The 21279-nt window shown below is 50.6% G+C and overlaps 1 protein-coding gene across 1 annotated transcript in view; it reads right to left on the bottom strand.

Moving 5' to 3' along the window:
- ERGIC1 (endoplasmic reticulum-golgi intermediate compartment 1) overlaps positions 1 to 21279 on the bottom strand; it is a 111104-nt gene that overhangs the window by 47368 nt on the left and 42457 nt on the right. The window contains exon 2 of the mRNA XM_058282315.2: positions 7744 to 7805. Coding sequence (XP_058138298.1) covers positions 7744 to 7805 — 62 coding nt within the window. The remainder of the gene's footprint in view (positions 1 to 7743; positions 7806 to 21279) is intronic.

Raw genomic sequence — 21279 nt, 5'->3', positions numbered from 1 at the left:
GAGGGAGAAGGAAGAAGCCACCAGGTCGCTGGGCGCAGGGGTCCTCCAAAGCCCCTTCCTGCTCTTGGTCTCAATAGGAAGCACCCCTGCCCCCCAAAAGGCAGGCCGCCTTTGCTACTCCCTGACCTCCTGCTCCCCACGACTTCCTTGGGTCCCAGGGCCAGCCCAGCTTTCTTCCCCGAGAGCTCTTGAAAGCAGAGCCTCAGTGAAAACTAAAAAGTCACAAATCGGTGACCCACAAATGGGTTCCATCTGGCTTGAGTGATAAATTTTTTTAAAACGTGAAGTCAACTTTAAACCGTCTGGAGTTTTCACACGAGAGCCCCGACTTGGGGGCCTCTCTGAAACCTCGTGGGGCTCGGGCTCATCAGTTTGCCACAGGCCTCACCACTCCCTCCTGCCTCCCTAATTCCGAGGCTGAGGAAGAGTGTCCGTGGCTGTTGATCGTCTCCTTCTTGGTACCATCACACTATGCTCATGTCTCAATGGTAAAATGAGTTTCGAGGAAGTGCAAAATGGGCCTGCATGCTTGAAATACAGAAAACGTGAGAAGAGCGAAGTCGGTCCGCGTCCCTCCTGCCAATCTCACCCACGGGCCCCTGAAGACACCTGAGTGCGTGACCTCTGGCCCAAGATCCCTGCTCCCCCTGCCACAGAACCAAGTCCCAACTCCTCGGGCAGAACGCAACAAGCAGCCCCGAGGGCGGCCCCGGACTCGGCTCTCAGTCCATCTCTCGACATTCTGCCCTAATTCCCGACCCCCGGCACATCCTTCTTCCCAAGCACGCCTCGTTTCTGTTCCTTTGCTTCTGTGGTTTCCTGCCTGGAAGGCCGCCCTGGCCATCCTCTCTGCTTGGTGAACTCCTACTCTTCCTCCAGACTGAGGTCCAACTCGAGTGTCCCTTCTGGTGGAAAGCTGCCTCTCCCCGAAGTGGAGCTGGTCACTGCTGCCTGTTCCCACATTCTATTGGTTATCTGTGGTTCCCACTAGTCTGATAAGACTGAAAGGCTAAAATGCCATAGTTCCAGGACCTGGCCCAGGGCTGGACACACGGAGGCACTAATCTGTACCCTTGTAAGGCAAGGAGGTAGCCCCCAATGTACAAAATGAGGACTGGACATGCCTCCTGGGGGTCCATCACAGAGGCATGCAGCGGCCAAGGGCACAGGCTCTGGGGCCATACTGGGGCGCCACCACTCACCTGCTGTGTGACCTGGGTAAGTTACCTACCCTCTCTGTGCCTCACTGCCTTTATCTGTAAAATGGCAACAATTACCTGCCTCATAGGTTCGCTGTGATGATTTAAATAACACAGGTATTGGGCTTAAAGTAATGTCTGGTAGATAATAATCATTCATGCATTAGCATATTATTAGGACTTTCCTCAGGGGTTGTTGGAGAGTTTGGTGGTTTGGGGGATGGTGATTTGACGAAGTGATTGACCTGAGTTTCTAGCAAAGAAAAAAAAAAGAGTTCCCAGTCCCATTCGGTGACTAGACATTCGCAACAGCCTGTACCTGTAACTGTGGATGCTGAAGCCAATTTATTTATTTATCTGTTTGTCCGTGTGTCTCTCAGTCTATCAGTCTAGCTAACATATATCTACACATCTAGCATCAATCTGTTATCTATCTGTTCGCCTGTCCATCCATCTTGCAGCAAACAACCAAACTTGCATTTTGAGTGAAGGAAGGAGAGGCTAAGGGTCTGCTGGGCGTCTACCAGGCGCTCCGTCATGGGCTCGTTAGGGGACACCCTGTCGCCTTCCATGCCCATCAGCCCCGACGGGGGCATGAGGAAGAGGCTGCCCCGGGGCCAGCCGCGCTGGGTGGAGGAGGGCGGGACGGGAGCCCGTGTGTCCACAGCCCGTGCCCAAGCAGAGGAGCCCGCACGGCTCAGACTCCCGGTGGAGGGTCGGCACCCCCCGAGCCCTCGGCACCTCTCCACAAGCACAGACGCCTCTAGGCACGGCAAAGGCTGTAAGGGGCAGCGCTGATGGGTTTCATTTACTTCCTTATTTTGGGAATAGGAAAGACAGGCTTACGATTCTAAAAAGCAAAGGAAGGGGTGGCTGAGCACCTGCTTCCCATGTACGAGGTCCTGGGGTCAATCCCTGGTACCTCCTAAAAACAAACAGAAACAAAAACAAAAAACAGAAATCAAGCCGTGCCAGAAGGGCCACTGTGCAGGCCTCTGCCCCGCTCCTGACCCAGGCCCCTGCCCCGACGCCACGGGCAGAGACGCTCACAGGTGTGAATGCCGTAACCTTACACGGATGCAACACCGCGCACGCCCTGCTAAAAAACAGTTTTTAAAATTGATTTATTTTTTATCAATGTCACACGTCGCCCAGTTAACACAAAACAACAACTGCAATAACAATGCATGTCCTCTGGTCGGGAGTGACTCTCCTCCCTCATTTTCGTTCGTTCCTCAGTCCTGTGGGGCTGGGGACGCTGTCCACTCTGACTGCTTCGGGCTGAGAGGGGCTGGAGACAGCACGGGGCAGAGGAGCGGAATTGTGTTGCTTGCAAGTGCAGACACTCCTTCCTTGAGAGATGGGGCTGGTCGATCATCATCGAGAAAACGGTTTTTAAAAACTTGAAGTGAAATTCACATATATACTTTAAGACCTACAATCTACGGGCACTTCGTGTACTCACAGTGTTGTTCAACTACCAGCGCTCTCTAGTTGTAAAACATCTTCACCGCAACTACCAGCGCTCCCTAGTTGTAAAACGTCTTCACCACCTCGTAAAATCACACCACACCCATTAAACAATCACTCCCCACTCGGCTCTCGTAACCTCTAATCTGCTTTCTGTCTCTGGATTGCCTCTGTTCTGGACAGTTCTTTTTTCAATAAACTCGCGGTGGCTTGCACCTTTCAACCCTTGTCGATAAGGCTGTTGTGAAGATTCACGGACAAGCTGCCAGGTGGACAGATCGTGCCAGTTCTCCTGGGTACCCATGCAGCGGTGGGATGGTGGGGTCGCCTGGTGAATCCATGTTTGACTTGCTGAAGAGCTGCCAACCTGTTCTCCACAGCCGCTGTACCATTTTACATTCCCACCAGCAATACACGAGGGTTCCAATTCCTCTGCATCCTCACCGGCACTTACTTTCCTTTTTTTTCTTTTAAATTAAAGTCATGCTAGTGGGTGTCAGGTGGTATCTCGGGTGGTACACATCTTTTTCAACTATGCTTTTCTCACTCTGCAATCTTAGTCTGAGTGTGCTCCACCTGAGTTCCTATGCAGTGGCCACGATACTGGGGTTTTTTGTTTGTTTTTAATGACATGGTCCTTAATTCCAGCTGCTGAACAAATCCACTGGAGAACATGAGTCATGAATCCAAGCTTCCTGGCTCACGTCCTTCCCCTCTCTTTTCACCTACAAACTGCAGTTACCAGACCCCTGGCATCCCACCGAGCAGGGAAGGCCATCCCTCACCTGGAATCGTGCACCTTTTCTAAACAGGATCATATAAGCCCCAAAATGCAGAATCATTCTCACCAGCCCCACACCCAACACTCCCCTGGGGACCGTAACAATGAGCAGATACAAAATAAGGAGGCATTAGGGAGTTGGCCTAACTCGGCTGAGCGCTGCTTCCCATGTATGAGGTCCTGGGTTCAATACCTGGTGCCTCCTAAATAAAAAATTGAAAAGACAAAAATACGGAGGCACTTTGCAGGTGACCGCGGACGCAGACCAGGTCTCCACCTGCACCCCATGCCTGTGCTTACAGACACGCCCCAAAGCCCGAACGCCATCCAGGCTGAAGACGGAAGGATGGGGACAGGAAGCCTCTCCTGAGACCGGTGCGCTCTGTGCCAGGCGTGGACCAAGCTCTGCCCAAACCCAAGTGTCCAACAGCTCCCGTCACTCGCCACTGTGTCTGCTTCCTGCACCCTCAGCCCCAGCCTAGGAGGGCAGAGGCGATGCCTCAGCATGAGCCGCGCCTTCAGGGTCCAGCACAGGGCTCAGCTCAGGTACGGCAGAAAATAAACAGCTGTGGATCGAATGAATGAATGAACGCCGTGAAGGCAGGTGGGAAAGGATTCCCGCAGATCGGCCTCCTGACACTGCAGGCTCGGTGAAGGTTTTCTTTCTTTTTTTTTAATTAATTAATTTATTTTTATTTCTCTCCCCTACCCCGCCCCCACCCCGGTTCTCTGTGTCTATATTTGCTGCATCTTCTTTGTCCGCTTCTGTTGTCATCAGCGGCATGGGAATCTGTGTTTCTTTTTGCTGCGTCATCTTGTTGTGTCAGCTCTCCATGTGGGCGGCACCATTCCTGGGCAGGCTGCACTTTCCTTCGCGCTGGGCGGCTCTCCTTTCTGGGTGCACTCCTTGCGCGTGGGGCTCCCCTACACGGGAGACACCCCTGCGTGGCACGGCACTCCTTGCGTGCATCAGCACTGCGCATGGGCCAGCTCCACACGGGTCAAGGAGGCCTGGGGTTTGAACCGCGGACCTCCCATGTGGTAGACGGACGCCCTAAGCACTGGGCCAAGTTCACTTCCCGATGAAGGTTTTCAGTCCACGTTCGGGCGAGATGCTAAGGTTCTCCGGACCCTGACGTCTTCTGAAACTGACTCAGGTCCCACACGGCAGATCAGCCCAGGTCTTCCAGCTGCATTCCTTGCCCCAGGCTTAGAAACATGCCCGGAAGTCCTAACTCTCTCCAGACTGGGGGTGGGAGAAGGCCTGCTGGTAGGAAACCTAGAGCAGCAAGCACAAGGAGGACTGGACTCAGGACCTGAGGCTCAGAGAGGTCAAGGAGTTTGTCTAAGGTCACAGAGCCGCTTAAGGGGAGAAGCCAACCTTCAAACCCCTATCTGTGAGTCTCCAACGCCCTCGCCCTTTCCTTCAGTTATTAATAGCACTTATCATGACGCAATGAAACGGCGTGTTTGTGTGTCTGCCTGACCCGCGCGGCTCCTCAAGGACAAAGACCGAAGCCCATTCATCAATGTGCTCCCAGCGCTCGGCTCGGAGCCCGGTCCCAGTACCTGGCTCATAAATATTTGTTCACTAAATGGTAGCTAAGGGCTGGCTTCCTTCACCCCACGCCTTTCCTCTGGTAGAAGGAAGTACGCCATCTCGGCGCTGTGGTTGGGACTGCAAAGTGGACAGTGTCCCCAGAGGGCCATTTGGCAGTTCCTGTGCCATTTTAAAAAGCACACAGCCTCTGACCTGGCATTCCTCTCCTAGGAGATCGACCTCACAGAAATAGCGGGACAAGGACCCAAAAGCACACACACAAGGGAGGCGGTAATGGCCAAAGAACCAGAACGGGCGCTGTCCACCCTCGGGGGCTGGTTATTTGAACGTGGCTAAAAGGGGGAGATTTTAGGCTGTGTATATGTTACTAGAATAAAATCTTCAGCCACGACTCAGCCAGAAACTGGAATATGACAGAGCTGTGACGGAGCGTGTGGTGTGGCCTTTGCCAGTCTGGGACAGACGAACCGGAAAGTGGAGCCCACAAAGGGGTGCACGGTTCATCTCCCTTTTGTATTTAAAACATTGATATAGGCCTATCAAAGTTTGAATATTTGTTACAAGAGTCTAGAAGGAAACACACCTGAGAGTTAAACAACACTGCCAAGGGAGAGACGGCGAGACTGAGAAGAGAAAGAGGTTTGAGCTGTTAATTGGTGGCAGGAATGGGGCATGAAGCCTCATTTGGCTTACTTAGTAAAACGGGGTTCATCAGCTAGTTAATCAAATTGGCCCTATTCATCTCCATGCTCCCCTTAATCTCCTTTCCTCAAGGGAACGTCCATGGACTGAGGATGTGCCCCCACACTCGACAGGAATGGCCTCACTTGATCCCTGGATCAGGAAGCGGAGGTTCAGAGAGGTGATGTGACTTGCCCAAGGTCACACAGCTGCTAAGGGGGAGAAAGAACTCAGGTCTGCTCCACCCAAGAGCCTGTGTGAATGCTTCTTGCCCCGTGGAGCCCCCTGCCCCTGGCTCAAGTCACAGCCTCAGCCTCAACATCTTTCCCTTCGAGGGGGGAGCAGGCCTGGGGGTGGGCGGATCCCTGAGGTCACCTGCCTACCTGAGAATGGCCTGGCCTCCAGTGTGACTGCCAAGTCTCAGGGCCCTGCTCAGGCAGCAGGGCTGGGACAGTCACAGAGGAGGGTCCTTCTCCCATCCCAAGTGGTGGACAGAACAGGGACGAGGGGGTGGTGAGGGTCGCCCGAGTACGAGCCCTGGCTCCGCCTCTTGTGACCCGAGAAACTCGGGACAAGTCACTTCTCTCTGAAACCATTTTCTCATCTTTTCAAGACCTTGTCATTTTTTTAAAAAATTTCATTCTAGTAAGATATATACAACCTAAAATTCCCCTCTTCAACCATATTCAAATATAAAATTCAGAGCTGTTAATGACATTCACAGGGTGTTGTGCTACCCTTACCACCATCCATGACGAAAACTTTTCCATTACCAAACAGAAACTCGGTACGACTTAAGCTTGAGCGCCTCATTCCCTACCCCTGCCCCGGCCCCTGGTAACCTATATGCCAGTTTCTGACTCAGTGAGTTTGCTTATTCTAATTATTTCATAACAGTGAGATCATGAACATTTGTCCCTTGGTGTCTGGCTTATTTCACTCCACATGATGTCTTCGGGGCTTGTCCACGTCGTTGCGTAAGCCCTGGCCACTCTGGAAGAACACTGGCAGGTATTCTGTAGCATGTCCCGACTGTGGGTTGGTCTGATGTTTCGTCATGATTCGGCTGGGTTACGGGTTTGGGGCAGATACCCCACCAGTAACGAGGTGAGGTTCCCCTCCTGGCATCCCGTTAGGGGTAGGTGACGCCCACCTGATTTACGCCTGGGTTATGGTAGTGAGCGTCCCCACTCAGCTAAGGGGCTATCTCCAGGTTCCCCCACAGCCACATTACTCTCTTCTCTTTCCATCCTCTCTTTGAAAGTGGGTCCCTAAGACCAGCCCATACTGGAGGAGAAGGGGAATCACGTGCCACCTGCTGGCGGGGGGGGGGGTTGGGAACTGACTCGTATCATTTATTTGGAATTCTTCCGTAGGGAAGATTTGTCCCTTCTCCCCCCAATTATTTATATCAGTACGGAGTCGTGGACTTTTTTCTTAGTTCTTTGGGTTCCAAACCAATAACGTCATTATTTATTTTGCTATTCAGAACTGTTCCAGCTTCGGCCATCGGAACTATTGCAGGTTGGCCCCTGTGCCCTGCTGAAATGCCCTCATCCTTTATGATTATTTTTAGGCCACTTCTTTGCTTTCTGGCACAAGGTGTTCCAGGTCATCTTGTACTTTCATTGCCCCAGCCCTCAAATCAGTCATTTCTCCAAGGAGCTCTGGCTCCTTTTTGGAGCATGGTATTTAGAAAACAAAATCCAGGTGAGATTTTTATTGCTGTCATGGATAAACACATGCTCAGGTCAGAAACTCAAAGAGCTCCAAAGGTATGACGAGAAAAGTCAGTCTCCCTCTCCCGAGCCCCGGTCTCCTGTCCCTGTTGAAGATTTCCCGTGTATCCTTCTAGAAACAGACAAGGCACATACATTTGCAGGGTTACAGGGAGGAAAGAGTCAGATGGAAAAATCCACGAAGGGCGTGGCGAGATGCCCAGGACACCTGCCCATCGCGTCTTCCCTCACTCGGGTCGTCCCTCTTTTCCTCGCAGGGAGGCCCTGCGGCAGGGAGGGCGGGCAAGGGGCTGGGCGAAGGTGGCTACTCACTGATGGCCCCGGTGTACGTGGGCTGCGTCAGGTCCTTGGGCACCTTCCTGTAGATGTCAAACCTGCAGGAGAAGAGAGAACGGGGGTGAGACGGGCACGAGGAGCGGGTCTCAAGGTGGCGGGGCGGCACACCGCGGCTCGGCCACCACGCTGCCCCCCGAGCCAGCGCCTCCCACCCCTGCAAGCCGCCTCCTCCCAGAGGCCTTGCGGGGCGCCCCTTGGCGGCACACCCGGCCCCCCGCGCTGCCCTTCGGTCGCACCACCTGGCACCTCCTGCCTAACACTTACTGCCACCTGACACGGCCTTGGGGCCTCGCCTCTGTTTCTGCTGCTTGACGGGTCTCTCCCCATCAGCACACAACCTCCGCCAGGGCAGGGGCCTGGTTAGGGCGTGCCCCCAGCCCTGGACCCAGCCCCTTGCCGGCGCCCGCCACGTGCCGGCACCTGGTAAGTATCCGTGGAATGAAATGACCGCAGGCCTCGTGGGTGACCCTGACGCGAAAGGGAACAGGCAGACGCACAGCCCTCCTGGAGTTATATAACGGCGCCGCATTCCTGCCTGGCGTCACCCCCCCTCCCTTTCCCGTCCCCGCGCCTCCCCCCCTCCTCCTGGTCTCCCCCCCCCCACCTTCCTGGTGGCTGGCCCCTGCTGCCTGCTTCTCGGGGATTTTCTCAACGCTGGTGTCTCTAAGGCATGGGAGCGGCTCCCTTCGCGTGCCGTTTTTCTCTCCAGGAGCAGAGCCCACGCCTCTCTTCCATACGGATCCCCCAAAGCACAGGGAGGCCGCGGGGTGGGGCAGAAGACTCGGTGGAAGAATTCAGGATTAAATATAGGTTAGAGTTAAGGCTCGGGACTTGGATTGCCCCGGCTTCAACTCTGTGCTTATCCTCTTCCTGGCTGTGTGATCTGAGGCAAACGCCTTCGCCTCTCTGAGTCTCGTTTTTGAATGGGTCTACTCCTTTTACACCCTGTAAGACTTCTGTGGGGAGTAACAAGGGAAATAATTTTTTCTTCTCATTTCCTTAATTCGCAGCTGGGATCAGGGAACTTATTTTTATTCTATTTTTGATTGATTAGATTTAGATGTATTCCATAGCCACCAACCATACACCCCCCTATACAATTCTCTGCATGGAGAGTCTGACACAGAGAGCACGCACGAGAGCGTCGTCGCACACGCCGGCTTCCTTCCCTTGGCTGGAACCTGAGCAGCCGGTTCTTCCCAGCAGGGTTTGAGGAAGAGAGCACCAAGTCAGCCCGTGTTCCCAGGCTCGATGGGAGAACTACTGCAGGGACCCGCTGCTCCCACCCTCGGGGCTGCACCCTGCCCCGCGGTTCCTCTTTGGAGATGGGGAAATAATGAGGCCTGCTAAGGCCCATGCAATGAGTTGGAATCTTGTGCAACATCTGATATTTGGCTCTGAGGCGCTCACTCTAACCTCACATGAAATGAGCTGTTTTCTGAGGCCTTAGGGGACGAAAGAGTCCTGTGGACGGCCCAGCTAAGACACCACTTTCTCTCTGATTGCTGTCTACTCAGCCACCGCTCACCCGTGCAGGCTCTAAGGGTGGACCAGAAAGCGGGGTTAGGGGTGTGACTGGGTGGGGTTGGGGTCTACCCGCCTCACCTCTCCACACCTGCTCACCTCCCTTCTTCTGAAGATGCCGGATCCTTTAACCTTGAGAGCCTGATTAGAGGTTACGAGCATGGGCAGTCGAGGCAGACTGGGTTCAAACCTGATCTCAGGCATGTCCCTTAACCTCTCTGTGCCTCAGTTCCTTTGTGGGCAGCAAGAGTAAGTCTCCCTGTCAGCTGACCTGGGTAAGTCCAACAAACTGGAGAGTAGGCGTTGCAGCTCTGCAGAGGCTCAGGGCCCAGCTGGCACATGGCCAGTCCAGAGAGTCTAGTCTCCTGAGCATACACCAACCCCAGCACCAACCACAGGTTTAGCAAGTGACAGAAGAGGTACGTGTAGAGAGGTCAGCTAACAGGGAGGTGAGGACGGTCAACCACCACACCAGGGAACCGAGGGAATCCACAGCTGCAAGCAGGAGTCTCATCCATCAGCCATGTGGAATCTAAGCCCCTCGAGATACAGAGGAGGAGAGGACATCACCATCCCAGAGTCCACAGGGCAGAGGAATAATACATGGACTAGAGTGGACTCACTGGTATTCTACTGTAGAACTACTGTGACTCTAGCAATGGAAGCAACTGAATCACTGATGTGGAGACAGCGGCCACAGGAGTTGCTGAGGGCAGGGAGAGGGAAGAAGTGTGATGTGGGGCATTTTCGGGACTTGGAGTGATATTGCCGGGACAGATGCTGGACATCATATATCCTGCCACAACCCACTGAATGGACTGCGGGAGAGTGTAAACTACAATGTGAACTATAATCCATGCTGTGTGGCAGTGCTCCAAAATGTACTCATCAAATGCAATGAATGCACCACACTAATGAAAGAAGCTGATGTGGGAGGAATGGGGGGTGGTTGAGTGGGGTATATGGGAACCTCTTATATTTTTTAATGGAACATTTTGTGTGATTTACGTATCTTTAAAAAAAAAAAGATAGAAAACAAATAAAGATGATTATCGCCAAAAAAAGGTCTCCCCTAGCTAGTAGTTGTGAGGGTCAAATAACTGAACACACAAAGCCCTAAGAACCAGGCCTGGTGCCCGGGAAATGCTATACAACCATTCACCATTATGTGGTTTAATGCTTCTCTCACTAACATTGACGGAGCACTTTACTATGTGCCAGGCCCTCTGTACAGCACTAGGGGCCCAGAGGTAAAATCCAGCCCCTGAATGTGCATGGATGTACTATGTGTTCAAGGATGTACGTACAACCTATTCTCAAATGCCTAGAAAATAGGTAGATAAATGTGGCAACGTGTTAAAATCAGGTATCTGGGTGGGGGATAAGTTGGCGTTCTCTGTATGGGTTTTGTATTATTTTTGCAACTGTCCTATACGTTTGTCCAAATAGAATGTTAAATAAAAAATAAAATAAAATAAAAAACGAAAAAGACCCTGGCCCCAAGGAGCCTGTAATTTTAGTAGCAGAGACAAAGAAATAGGAAGGAGAACATTATATAGCAGTCCATCGTGGAGCTAGCCAGAGGCGCTGCAGGAACCCAGAAAGCAGCAGTTAACTTGGCCTGGGGTAAGTCGGGGAGCCTTCCTGGAGGAGGTGATGCCTAACAGGACAGGAGGACAGGTGGGTGAAGGAAAGGCACTCCGAGTGGAGGGGCAGCAGACGCAAAGGCCCAGAGTAGGCACGTGGGATGGGGAGGGGGGGATGGAAGGAGCGGAGGTTGAAGGGGTGGGGAGGGCCTCGAAGGCCAGGATCACAGCCTGAACTGATTCCCAGGCCACGTACCAAAGGATCCCAGGCGGGTTCCGCCACGGGAGGCAGTCGGAGGGCTGCATATTTGGGAGTGTGAGAAGAAAACAAAAAAAGGGGGCTACTGCCCCTGAGCCTCCCTGCATTACTACTGGGCGGAGGGAAGTGGGGGCCTGGGTGACCAGATCGTCTCAATTTTCAAAAGAAGTCACAAATCTGGCATTTTACCCGAAAGTGCTCAATTCTCAAATGCTGGGCCCACGCTCTACAGGGCAGATGGGATGCGCCTGCAGATGAGGCGCGGCCCGGGGGTTACCGGTGTGTGGCCTCCTGAGCTGAGCAGGGCCACGGTCAGCTTTGAGTCTTAGCCCATTTGGGCCGGGGTGGAGGACTCGTGGGGTCTCCTAGGCTAAGGAGACGAGAAAAACTAGCAAAGGTGGGCAGTGAGGGGCGGGGAAGAGCAGGTGAGGGCTCGCCCAGGCTCGGCCGTGCTGTGGCCCTGTACCTGGAGAAGATCCCTGTCCCCTGCCAGGCCTCAGTTTCCCCAAGTGCAAAATAAGGGGTTATACAGTGGAACCCACAGGCAGAAGATGTGTGCTATGCCCCCCCAAAAAGATGTGCACAAGTCCTAAAGGCTGGTCCTGCGGACGTGAACTCATTTAGAAATGGAATCCTCCAAGACCCGATCTGTTCAGGGGAGCCACCCTGAATCGGGGCGGACCTTCATCTGATATGCCTGGGGTCCTCACAAGCAGAGATCTGGAAGCAGAGTCGGGAGGAGACAGAGAGAGGGACTGAGTTACGGACGGCGGCGAGCAAGCGCGGACCAGCCGACGCCGTGCTGCGGGGCCTCTAGCCGCCCGAGCCGCGAGGCAAGAGACGCCCGTGGCTGCTGCCGGCCAGCCCGCGGTGCTTCCTTCCAGCAGCCCTGGCGAACTACAACACGGGGCACACAGCTTCAGAAATATGGGACCCTTGTGTAAAAGCTGGGAGTTTTGTGGGAAGTCAAAGGCTACCCAGGGTGAGAAGACGGGCCAGGGCCGAGGGGTGAGCGGGGGCAGAGGGGAGATTGTCACACACAGGTGGGCTGATCAAATACTCGAGCGTACTGAGGACAATGGGAGCCAGGGGCCTCAGTATCGAGGAAAGGAGGTAAAACTAGGGAGAGGGAAAAAAAACCCTGTGGTGTAAAGAATGGAATTGGAGGGATCGGCCTGAGCTCACAGTTTTCAATATACACAATAAGGAAATATACACATATATGAATACAAATCATGTGCATGCATATTTCCTAGCTCCTTCCACAGAGAGAGCCCAACAGTGACGAGTGCTCTAGCACCCAACTCTTGGCTTCTTCACAGTTTCATCTACTAAAGAGAATGAGCGCTCCTTGGAGAAATGGCTCAGTCCCCAGGCCAAGGCAGGGTGAGCAGCCTCTCTTTTTGGGTCAAAAAGCAAGAAAGTGTTCAAAGAATGAGGACATCTCTTAAAAAGTCAGCTTAAAGGGCCTCCCTCTGGCCAAAGAAGAAACTATGTGAGCATCGAAATAATGATAGTAATAGATTCTAACCCGATGATAAAGGAGGAAGCCACGAGTCCGTACAGACAGAAATAAATGAATAAACTGAAAGTTTGATGAGGAGCAGGATACTTACACACCCTCCAAGCACTCCCCACAGAATACCTCTTAACGATAAAGGGGAAAATAACTCTGCAGTGGAGAACGCTGGCAGACACCACTGAACCAAGAAACGAAAGCGACCTTCGCCAGTGATGAGACACAGCATGTGCCTCCTGACGTGAGGCACTGAGGAGGGCAGTCACTTCTGTGGTGATATCCCCAAAAACACACAACTTAAATTTAACTGCGAGAAAATATTAGACAAATCCAAACTAAGGGTCAATCTACAAAATAACTCTGAAACACACCCATGAGGCCCACCCCGACTAAGATTGGGGAGTGAGACGCTTCAGCGCTCCAGAAAACAGTTAAGGAATGCAGTTACAGGGCCAGCAACAAATCAAGAGACAGGCCACTTAGCAGTAGCTCTCCTGGTAACTGGCTGGCCTCTCCCCTCCCCTCCCAGCTCTGCGGGGCTGGGGTGTGCTCCCAGGGTGGATCCACTCAGGCTGGGAGCATCGATGCCTGCCTCTCTGTCTGGTGAGGGCCTGAGGGATTTGCTGTTACAGAACTGCCCTGAGGTGTAGAAGGCAGTGCGACAAGTCCTCCCACAGAGGGCGGTGGGAGAGCAATCAGTTGGCTGCCTGGGGCAAGGGAGCGCTGGCTGCAGGACATGCAGGGATGTGTCCAGGACTCTGAAGAAACTGTTTCCTACAGAAGAAGGGACATTCGTATCCCTGCAAGCTGGGGAATTCCTAGGGCTACACATCTATGCCCAAGACAAAAGGCATGGCAGAAAAGATCAGGGAGGCCCTATGCTCCAGCCTGGAGCGATTCTCCAAACTCATTGTAGGGATAAGCCCTGCAGGAAAGCACAGTGACACTCACACACTCATACACTCACTCAAGCCGATCTGCAAAGACTTTTTTTTTCCCTTTGGTTAGGTCCTGGCATTCCAGGAAAGCCTTGTCATAACACAAGCTGGATACAAACTTAAGAAATAACTGCCACAGAATCTAAATTCCTGAAATAACCCATCAAGATATCAAAGTTTCCATGCAAAGGCCAAGAAGGAGATTAAAGTATTAAAAGCCATGTGAGGAGGATCTCACCTGGGGCATTACAGAAAAAGACTTCTAAAAAATGGTCCTAAATATTCTCAAAGCTAAAGGAAAACAGGGACAAAGAACAAAAGTAAATCAGGGAAATGACATGTACACAAAGAAAATATCAACAGAGCTGGAATTATGGACAGGAATAGACAGAGCTGGAGACCACAGTCACAGAAGTTCAGCATTTCCTGGAGAGGCTCAACCACATTTTGGAGCTGACAGAGCAAAGAATCAGTTACCCTGCAGATAAGACAATGGAACTCATCCAGTCTGAGGAGCAGAAAGAGGGAAGCATGAAGAAAAGTGAACCGAGCCTGGGGAATCTGTGGGACACCATCAAGTGTGCCAATATAGGCCTTCTCCAGAAGGAGGAAAAAAGAGAGAAAGGGGCAGAGAGAATACACACACAAATAATGACTGAAAACGTCCCAAATTTAACGCAAGACATGAATATACACATCCAAGGTGCTCGACGAACTCCAAAGAGAATAAAACCAAATAGAGCTAAACCATGTCATGGTATAATCAAACTGTCAAAAGTCAAAGATAAAGAGAGAACTTTCAAAACTGAGGGCAAGATTAAGACAGTCCCAGAAAAACAAAAGCTGAGGGAGCTCATCATCACTAGACCAGCCCTACAAGAAATGTCAAAGGGAGCTCTGAGGGTTGGAAGGAAAGGACACAGAGACAAATGACTGAAGCCACAAGAAGAAACAAAGATCTCAGGTAAAGAAAATGACCTGGGTGAACATAAATACCAGTACTATTGTATTTTTAACTTGTCATTCTACTTTCTACTTCTTATAAGCTCTAAAAGGCAAATGCATAAAATGTAATGATAAATAGTTTTGGAATCATAATGTGACAAGAACTAGATAAAGGTGGGGGGACAGAGGGGTAAATGAGCATAATTTATGTATCCTTTTGAAATTGTTATGCTGGTATCAAAGCAAACAAGATTGTTATAGATGTAGGATGTTAAAGTTAAGCCCTATGGTAACCACAAAAAAATATATACAAGAGAATCTGCAAATTTATAGAGACAGAAAGTAGAGTACAGGTTACCAGGGCTGGGGAGCAAGGCAATGGGGAGTTAATGCAAACTGAGTGTTGGGGTTCTTTGGGGTTGAAGGGCAAGTTCTAGTAACCCATGGTGGGGAGGGCATTGCAACATTCTGAATGTGATTAATCCCACTGAATGGTACGGCATGGTTGGGAAAAGTTAGGGTGGAAAGATTTATGCTGTGTATATGTTTTCACAATCAAAAAAAAAAAGAGAAACTAAAGAGATAAGGACAAATGTAGATCTCTGGATGAGATCTAAGAATGGAGAAAAAAGACTCCAAAGGACATTATTAGCATCCTAAGAAAAAATTGGAATATAGCATTTAAGCTTTATATCAATGTTGAATCTCTTGAGCTTGAAGGCTATGCTTGGAGTGAATGCATGAATGGGTGCCCTTGATCGTGGGAAGTGTACACGAAGGAATTATGTGTTCGAGAGTACAATGAGTGCAGCCTGCTCTCAGATGTTCAGAGGGTGAATGGATGGAGGGATGACAGACATCTAGCTAGACTGATAGGTAGGTGGATGGATGGATGGATGACGGATGACTGGAATGATAACGGCAGTGGTGACAGGGTATTGGGGTTGGTGGGTCTGGGTATTTGGATGTGTGTATGAGGGGGGTGTTGGAGTTCACTGCATGGGATTTCTATTGTTTTCATGGCTGTCCTGTGGGTCTGAGGTTGTTTCAAAATGCAAAGTTTTCAAATTTTTAAAAATGAATGAAACCCACAGAATGGAAGAAAAATTTTGCAAATCATATCTGATAAGGGACTTGTATCTAGAACATAGAACGTATTCTATAGAATACATGAATAGTTCTTACAGTACAATCATAAAAAAAGACAACACAATAAAAATGGGCAGAGGACTTGACTATACATTTCTTTAAATAAGATATGCAAATAGTCAATATGCACATGAGAAGATGCACAAAATCACTGGCCATCAGGAAAGTGAAAATCATCATATGACGCAGCAATTATATACCCGCAAGAATTGAAAACAGGGATTCAAACAGATATTTGTACACAAATGTTCATAGCAGTGTTACTCACAATGGCCGAAAGATGGGAACAACCCAAGTGTCCATCAACAGATGAGTGGATAAACAAAATATAGTATATTCATACAACAGAATATTATTTGGTAGTAAAAAGGACATACTCATACATGCTATGACATGAATGACCCTTGAAAACATCATGCTAAATGACAGAAATCAGACACCAAGGGCCACATATTGTATGATTCCATTTATATGCAATGTCCAGAGCAGGCAATCCTTAGAGACAGAAAGTAAATTAGTGGTTGTAGGGTCTGGAAGTAAGGGGAATTGGGAAGTGAATGCTAATGCATAAAGGGTTTCTTTTGGGGGGAATAAAAATGTTCTAAAATTGATTGCTGTGATGGTTACACAACTCTGACTATACCAAAAAATTGTGCATTTTAAATGGGGTGAATTGCATGGTATGTGATTATGTAAATAAAGCTGATCAAATAATGCAAAATAAAAAAGCACTCTTCAAAAGTGTTAACCTCATCAAAGGTAAGGAAGGACCAGTAACTGTCACATATTGGAGGACATTAAAGACAATGACAATGAAATCAATGTGGGATCCTGGATTGGGCCCTGGACCAGAAAAGGACTTAGATGAGACAACTGGTGAAATCTGAATAAGTCTGTGGATTGGTTAATAATATTGGGTCACTGTTTGTTTCCTGCTGTGAGAGTTACATTATGGTTGTGTCAAATGTTGACATTTGGGAAAGCTCAGGTAAAAGACATAAGGAAACTGTCTTGTTTTTGCAACTCTTTTTGCAAGTCTGAGGTTATTTCAAAATGAAAACTTTAAAATTTTTGTAATTTAATGGAAATTAAAAGAAAAAAATTTAAGGGGGGAGATTTCACTGAAAAACCCCACTCAACCCATTTTTTACATACATGCGTGGTCCTGGGGGAGGCATCTGAATTTGAGGTGCCAGTTTAACAAACTATAGCCAAATGTGTCGCGTGTCAGAGAGAGCATGCCTTTTTTGAGGGTGGGGCGCTGATTGAACTAAGGTCTAAGGAAGGGAGGTGAGACGTGCGCCAAACTACAGAAGGCAATCAATGAGGCAGATGCTCTGAAAAGAGTGAACGACGCTAAACCAAGATCACTTCCAGCCCCTGCTGAGCACATTCACATGTATCTTTACATTGAGTTCTCACAATAATCCTAACCGTTACTGACATCCATTTTCCATGGAGGAAACTGAAGTTCAGACAGAGGTCATTCACAGCCCAGTGAATGGCAGAACTGAACAGGTCCCAGGCTGTGGGCCTTCCACTGCCCCACAATCCACGGGAATCAGTTTAGAACTCACTTACTGGGAATGTGAATTAAGGGCTCAAGGTTTTGGTCATCTGCTTTTCCAAAGATGCTACCCCAGGGCAGGCAGGAATCTTCTGGAAAACAGGGACCAGTTCAAAATTCATTAATTCATTCAACAGGGGTTTACTGAACACACACTGTCAAGGTGTATTGTAGATGGTGGGGAAACTGAGATGGTCAAGGTAGTTACGGCCCCTGTCCTCATGAAGCTGCCGGTCGGTCCAACAACGCTTTTGTTTCCTTGGGAAAGAGCCACCCAAACAGTAATGACCCTATCCCCCCAGCACAAACCCAGATGACGAAGGGCAAATAGAGATAGAAGAGACCCTGGGTCCAGAGCTGACCACAAGCCATGTGAGTCAGCATTGAAATTTTGTCACTGAGAAAATGGACCACCAGGAGACTGATGAGAACCCAGGCATGTGACAGATCAGGAAGTGAGCCGCCGTCTCTGACTCGCATTAGTCAGCCCCTTGCTGCCGTGATGCGACAGGCTTGTGGTCACCCTGCAGTCAAGAGACTAGGGAGGAAAGGATAAGGAAAAGTGGGGGGGGGGAGGTGACAGGGATGCTCACTGAGACCCTTCCGTGTGCCAGGATCACACTAGGTCCTTGGCTCGCATGTTCTCGTCCATTCTCTTGGCCAGCCTACAAATTAGGGATTGTTATCCCATTTTACAGATGAGTCACAGAGAGGCTGGTGACTTGGCTCAGCTCAGGTCCCTATTAAGTGCCACAGCAGGGATGTGACTCCAAGCCTAAGTGATGTTCTTGCTACTTTTCCCCAAAGCATGGGGACAAACTGGGCCTGTTTGGGTGGGAAATACTTCTAATGGAGAAAGGTTAACTTACTGGAATTGCTTAGCCACCAACAGAGAAAGCTAAAGGCTGGATTCTTTACGGTTGTCAAATTTAAAAAATACTCCTTTTCCTGCCCTCGCACTTGGCTGTGAGTTTCTCAAGGGCAGGGACTGGGCCCTTTCTGTCGGGCCTTTCCTGCTGCCCAGCCCTGCCCAGCCCAGGCCCTTGGGGGGAGTTTAGTTGAACGAATGAGCCAACAAATGAGGCTGCCCAAGGTAAAGGGCCACTGGCTGCCCCTAAAAGTGAGATTACAGATGAACTGGAAGGTGGCGAGGCTGATGATGGGGCACGTGAGAGTTCCCTGGACTGTTCTACTTTTGTGGATGTTTAGACACTTTCACTTTTAAAAAGGGAAAACTGGTTTAAATTAAAGCAGGAGAACAATAACCTGGATTTAAGAAAGACTGACAGGTATGCCAGACACCAGAGGAGTAAGGGCAGGGACGGGAGCTGGACGGGCGGGAGGCTGAGTGCCTGCTAGGATGGGATCCAGAGGCCGAACAAGGAAACCCCAAGAGTGACTTGCCGGGTTCAAGGTATAACTAAACTCAGAGTACTGAGAGACAAAAACAGGGCAATAAAAAGCTGCGGACTTCTTGGTGTCTCGCATGCTTTTGAAAAACTGTACATCAGGGGTTCTCATCCGGGGCTGATTTTGGCCCCAAGGGCCATTTGACAAGCTCTGAAGGCATTTCTGGTGGTGACAGCTGGGTGGGGGCGCGGGGGCTACTGGCATCGAGTGGGGAGAGACCAGGCATGCGGCTGAACACCCTACAACACACAGGACAGCCCAACGACAACCAAGAATGATCGGCCCAAAATGCCACAGTGTCAGAGCTGAGAAACCCTGTAACACCCGGCAAAACTTCACACGGGAAGCTCGTTTCCCCCTTGACCCTTGTCACTTCCCAGGCCGCCGGCGGCTCTGCACTGGATGTGTGAAGCCATGGCCCCCGCCTCGACGCCCCCACCGAGCCCTGGAATCTGGAGTTAGGGAGTCCTTCCCTCCCCCTTTGCCTGAGAAGGCAGCGCTCGCGGGAGAACGCTTAGCAAAGGGGCCCACGGGGAAAAGGTTAAGGCCACTTGAATTGACTTTGAAACTTACTGTAACAGCGCGGTAAGGACGAGGGTCACTAATTTAATGAAAAGGTGTTGAAGGCCTCATCATTGGCCCCCACCATTGGTGGAGTCCCCAGTAACAGTGGGGCCCCTCCCCTTAGCATTAGCAAGGGGGAGGAATAATTAGCAGTTTAAAAGGTGACCACACAAGGCAGAGCTCTCTCTCTCTGCCTCCAGGAGCCCGTATCAAATCTTGGTGGGCATTTCCATTTCTCCCATTTCTCAGCAAGCTCTGTTCTTTCCCTCCCTTTCCCAAATAAATTCTTTTTATTGGCCTAATTGAAAAGAAAAGGAAAAAAAAGGGTGTTGAACTCATGCCTCTACCTTCGTAACACGTTGGTATAAAACAAGTTCCACAAGAACACAGGTCAGCATTGGGACTAGAGGGCAAGGAGAATATGGGACTCACTTAACAGAAATTCTCACGTTAAGGCCACTTCTAGCCTAGGACGCGAGGAACGGTGGTATAACCCAACCCAAAATAAACATGCATAAGTCTTCCCCTGCTCCCGAGCAAGGAAAATGCCACTGGAAATATCTGACTAATGGAGTTCATCTGTAATTTCTTTTCATAGCAAAATGTCTCAGCTCTGCTATTTTAACTTCTGCTGCTTGGGACCTTGCTGCGCCCCTGCCTCTGCAGATGAATCTCAGATCACCCTGCGGTTCTCCATATGTGGGCGGCTACCAGGCGGCTGCTTGTGATGTCACTGTTTCCAAGGCTTAATGAAATTAGACGCCATTTAGGCGCAAGTCATTGGAAGTGGTGGGTCATTCGTCCCAAAAATAGCCATTGAGGCTTTTGGTTGGAGCTTTGGCCTGGCCAAACTAGCCCCACCAGCCTGTTGGAAGCCTTGGCGCAGGGTGCCGGGGATTTAGGTAAAAAGCTTACTTGTTTGTTCACTTACTCATTCCCTCCACCTTGCTGAGAACCAGTCATTGTGCTAGTGCACGTGTGTGCACACGCGTGTGTATATGTGTGCGTGTGTGGGCACACAGAGATAAATGAGCAGACCAGAGCTGAGCACGGACAGAGACAGAACTCTGCTCAGCACCAGTTCGCAGGAGCCCTAGAATCCTGTCCTTGACCTTCAAACTCCTAACAGGAGCTCACAGCAGTTGACTGTCAAAAGGAAGGAAAAAAGTCCCTTCCTGTCTCCAGCCCAAATGGAGGCACATGGAGGGAGGAAACATAATAATAATAATAATAAACGGCGATCATACAAATTGCCCTAGCTCCCCGCATTTGTGTAGACTTCCTGTGCACGGGGCCCCAGACCAGGACACCGTACTCATTATTTCATGTCGCTCTTACAGCCCTGTGCGGTAGATACTCCTGTTCTTCCATGTGACTTGTCCAAGATGCAGAACCAGGGCTTGAACTCGTGCCGTCTCTGAACTCCAGTCAGGACTTGGCCTCTAACCACTCTGCCTGGAACAGGGGACAGGCTGGGAGCTGGGAGGGGGGCGGTCCTGGATCCAGAGGAGGTTCAGGTGAGGTCTGCCTGCTCACACGGCCATGTTCTGCTGAAGCCGCCAGAACACACACTGTTTTCTCTCCCCAGTCCATCGCCGGCGGACCTCTCCCCACATCCCGGGCGCAGGTGGAGGTGTCTTTACGTACAGCAGGGCTCTGCCGCTCCACTTCTCAGCCAGGGGTGTCCACATGGCCCTCTCCAGTCCCCAAAAACCCACTCTGACCCAAAGTCCTGGCCTGCCCCCACTTCTCCCCACAGACACCCGAGACCAAGTCTAGCCAAAGAGGAAGAAGAAAGAATAAGGGCTGCTGGGCTTCCCGAAGCCCTGATGAAGGCTCCTAACCCCCACGCCCGTCCTGAGGCTGCCCGCCATTCCTCGGGCTCCGTGGACTTATTCCTGGCACAGGCCCCAGCTGCCTGCATGGGTCTTCTGCTCCCGATGGGCTGGGAGGGGTCTGGTCTGTCCCTAAATATCCTGTGGGTCCTACAGGGCCCGGCTCAATGATGGCACTCAGCAAATTCCAGGTGAAAATATAAAACGACGTACGCG

This window comes from Dasypus novemcinctus, chromosome 2 (assembly GCF_030445035.2).
Source record: "Dasypus novemcinctus isolate mDasNov1 chromosome 2, mDasNov1.1.hap2, whole genome shotgun sequence".
Classification (NCBI taxonomy): domain Eukaryota; kingdom Metazoa; phylum Chordata; class Mammalia; order Cingulata; family Dasypodidae; genus Dasypus; species Dasypus novemcinctus.
Note: the sequence above shows the minus strand (reverse complement) of the source record. Positions and strands in the feature narration are given on the sequence as shown.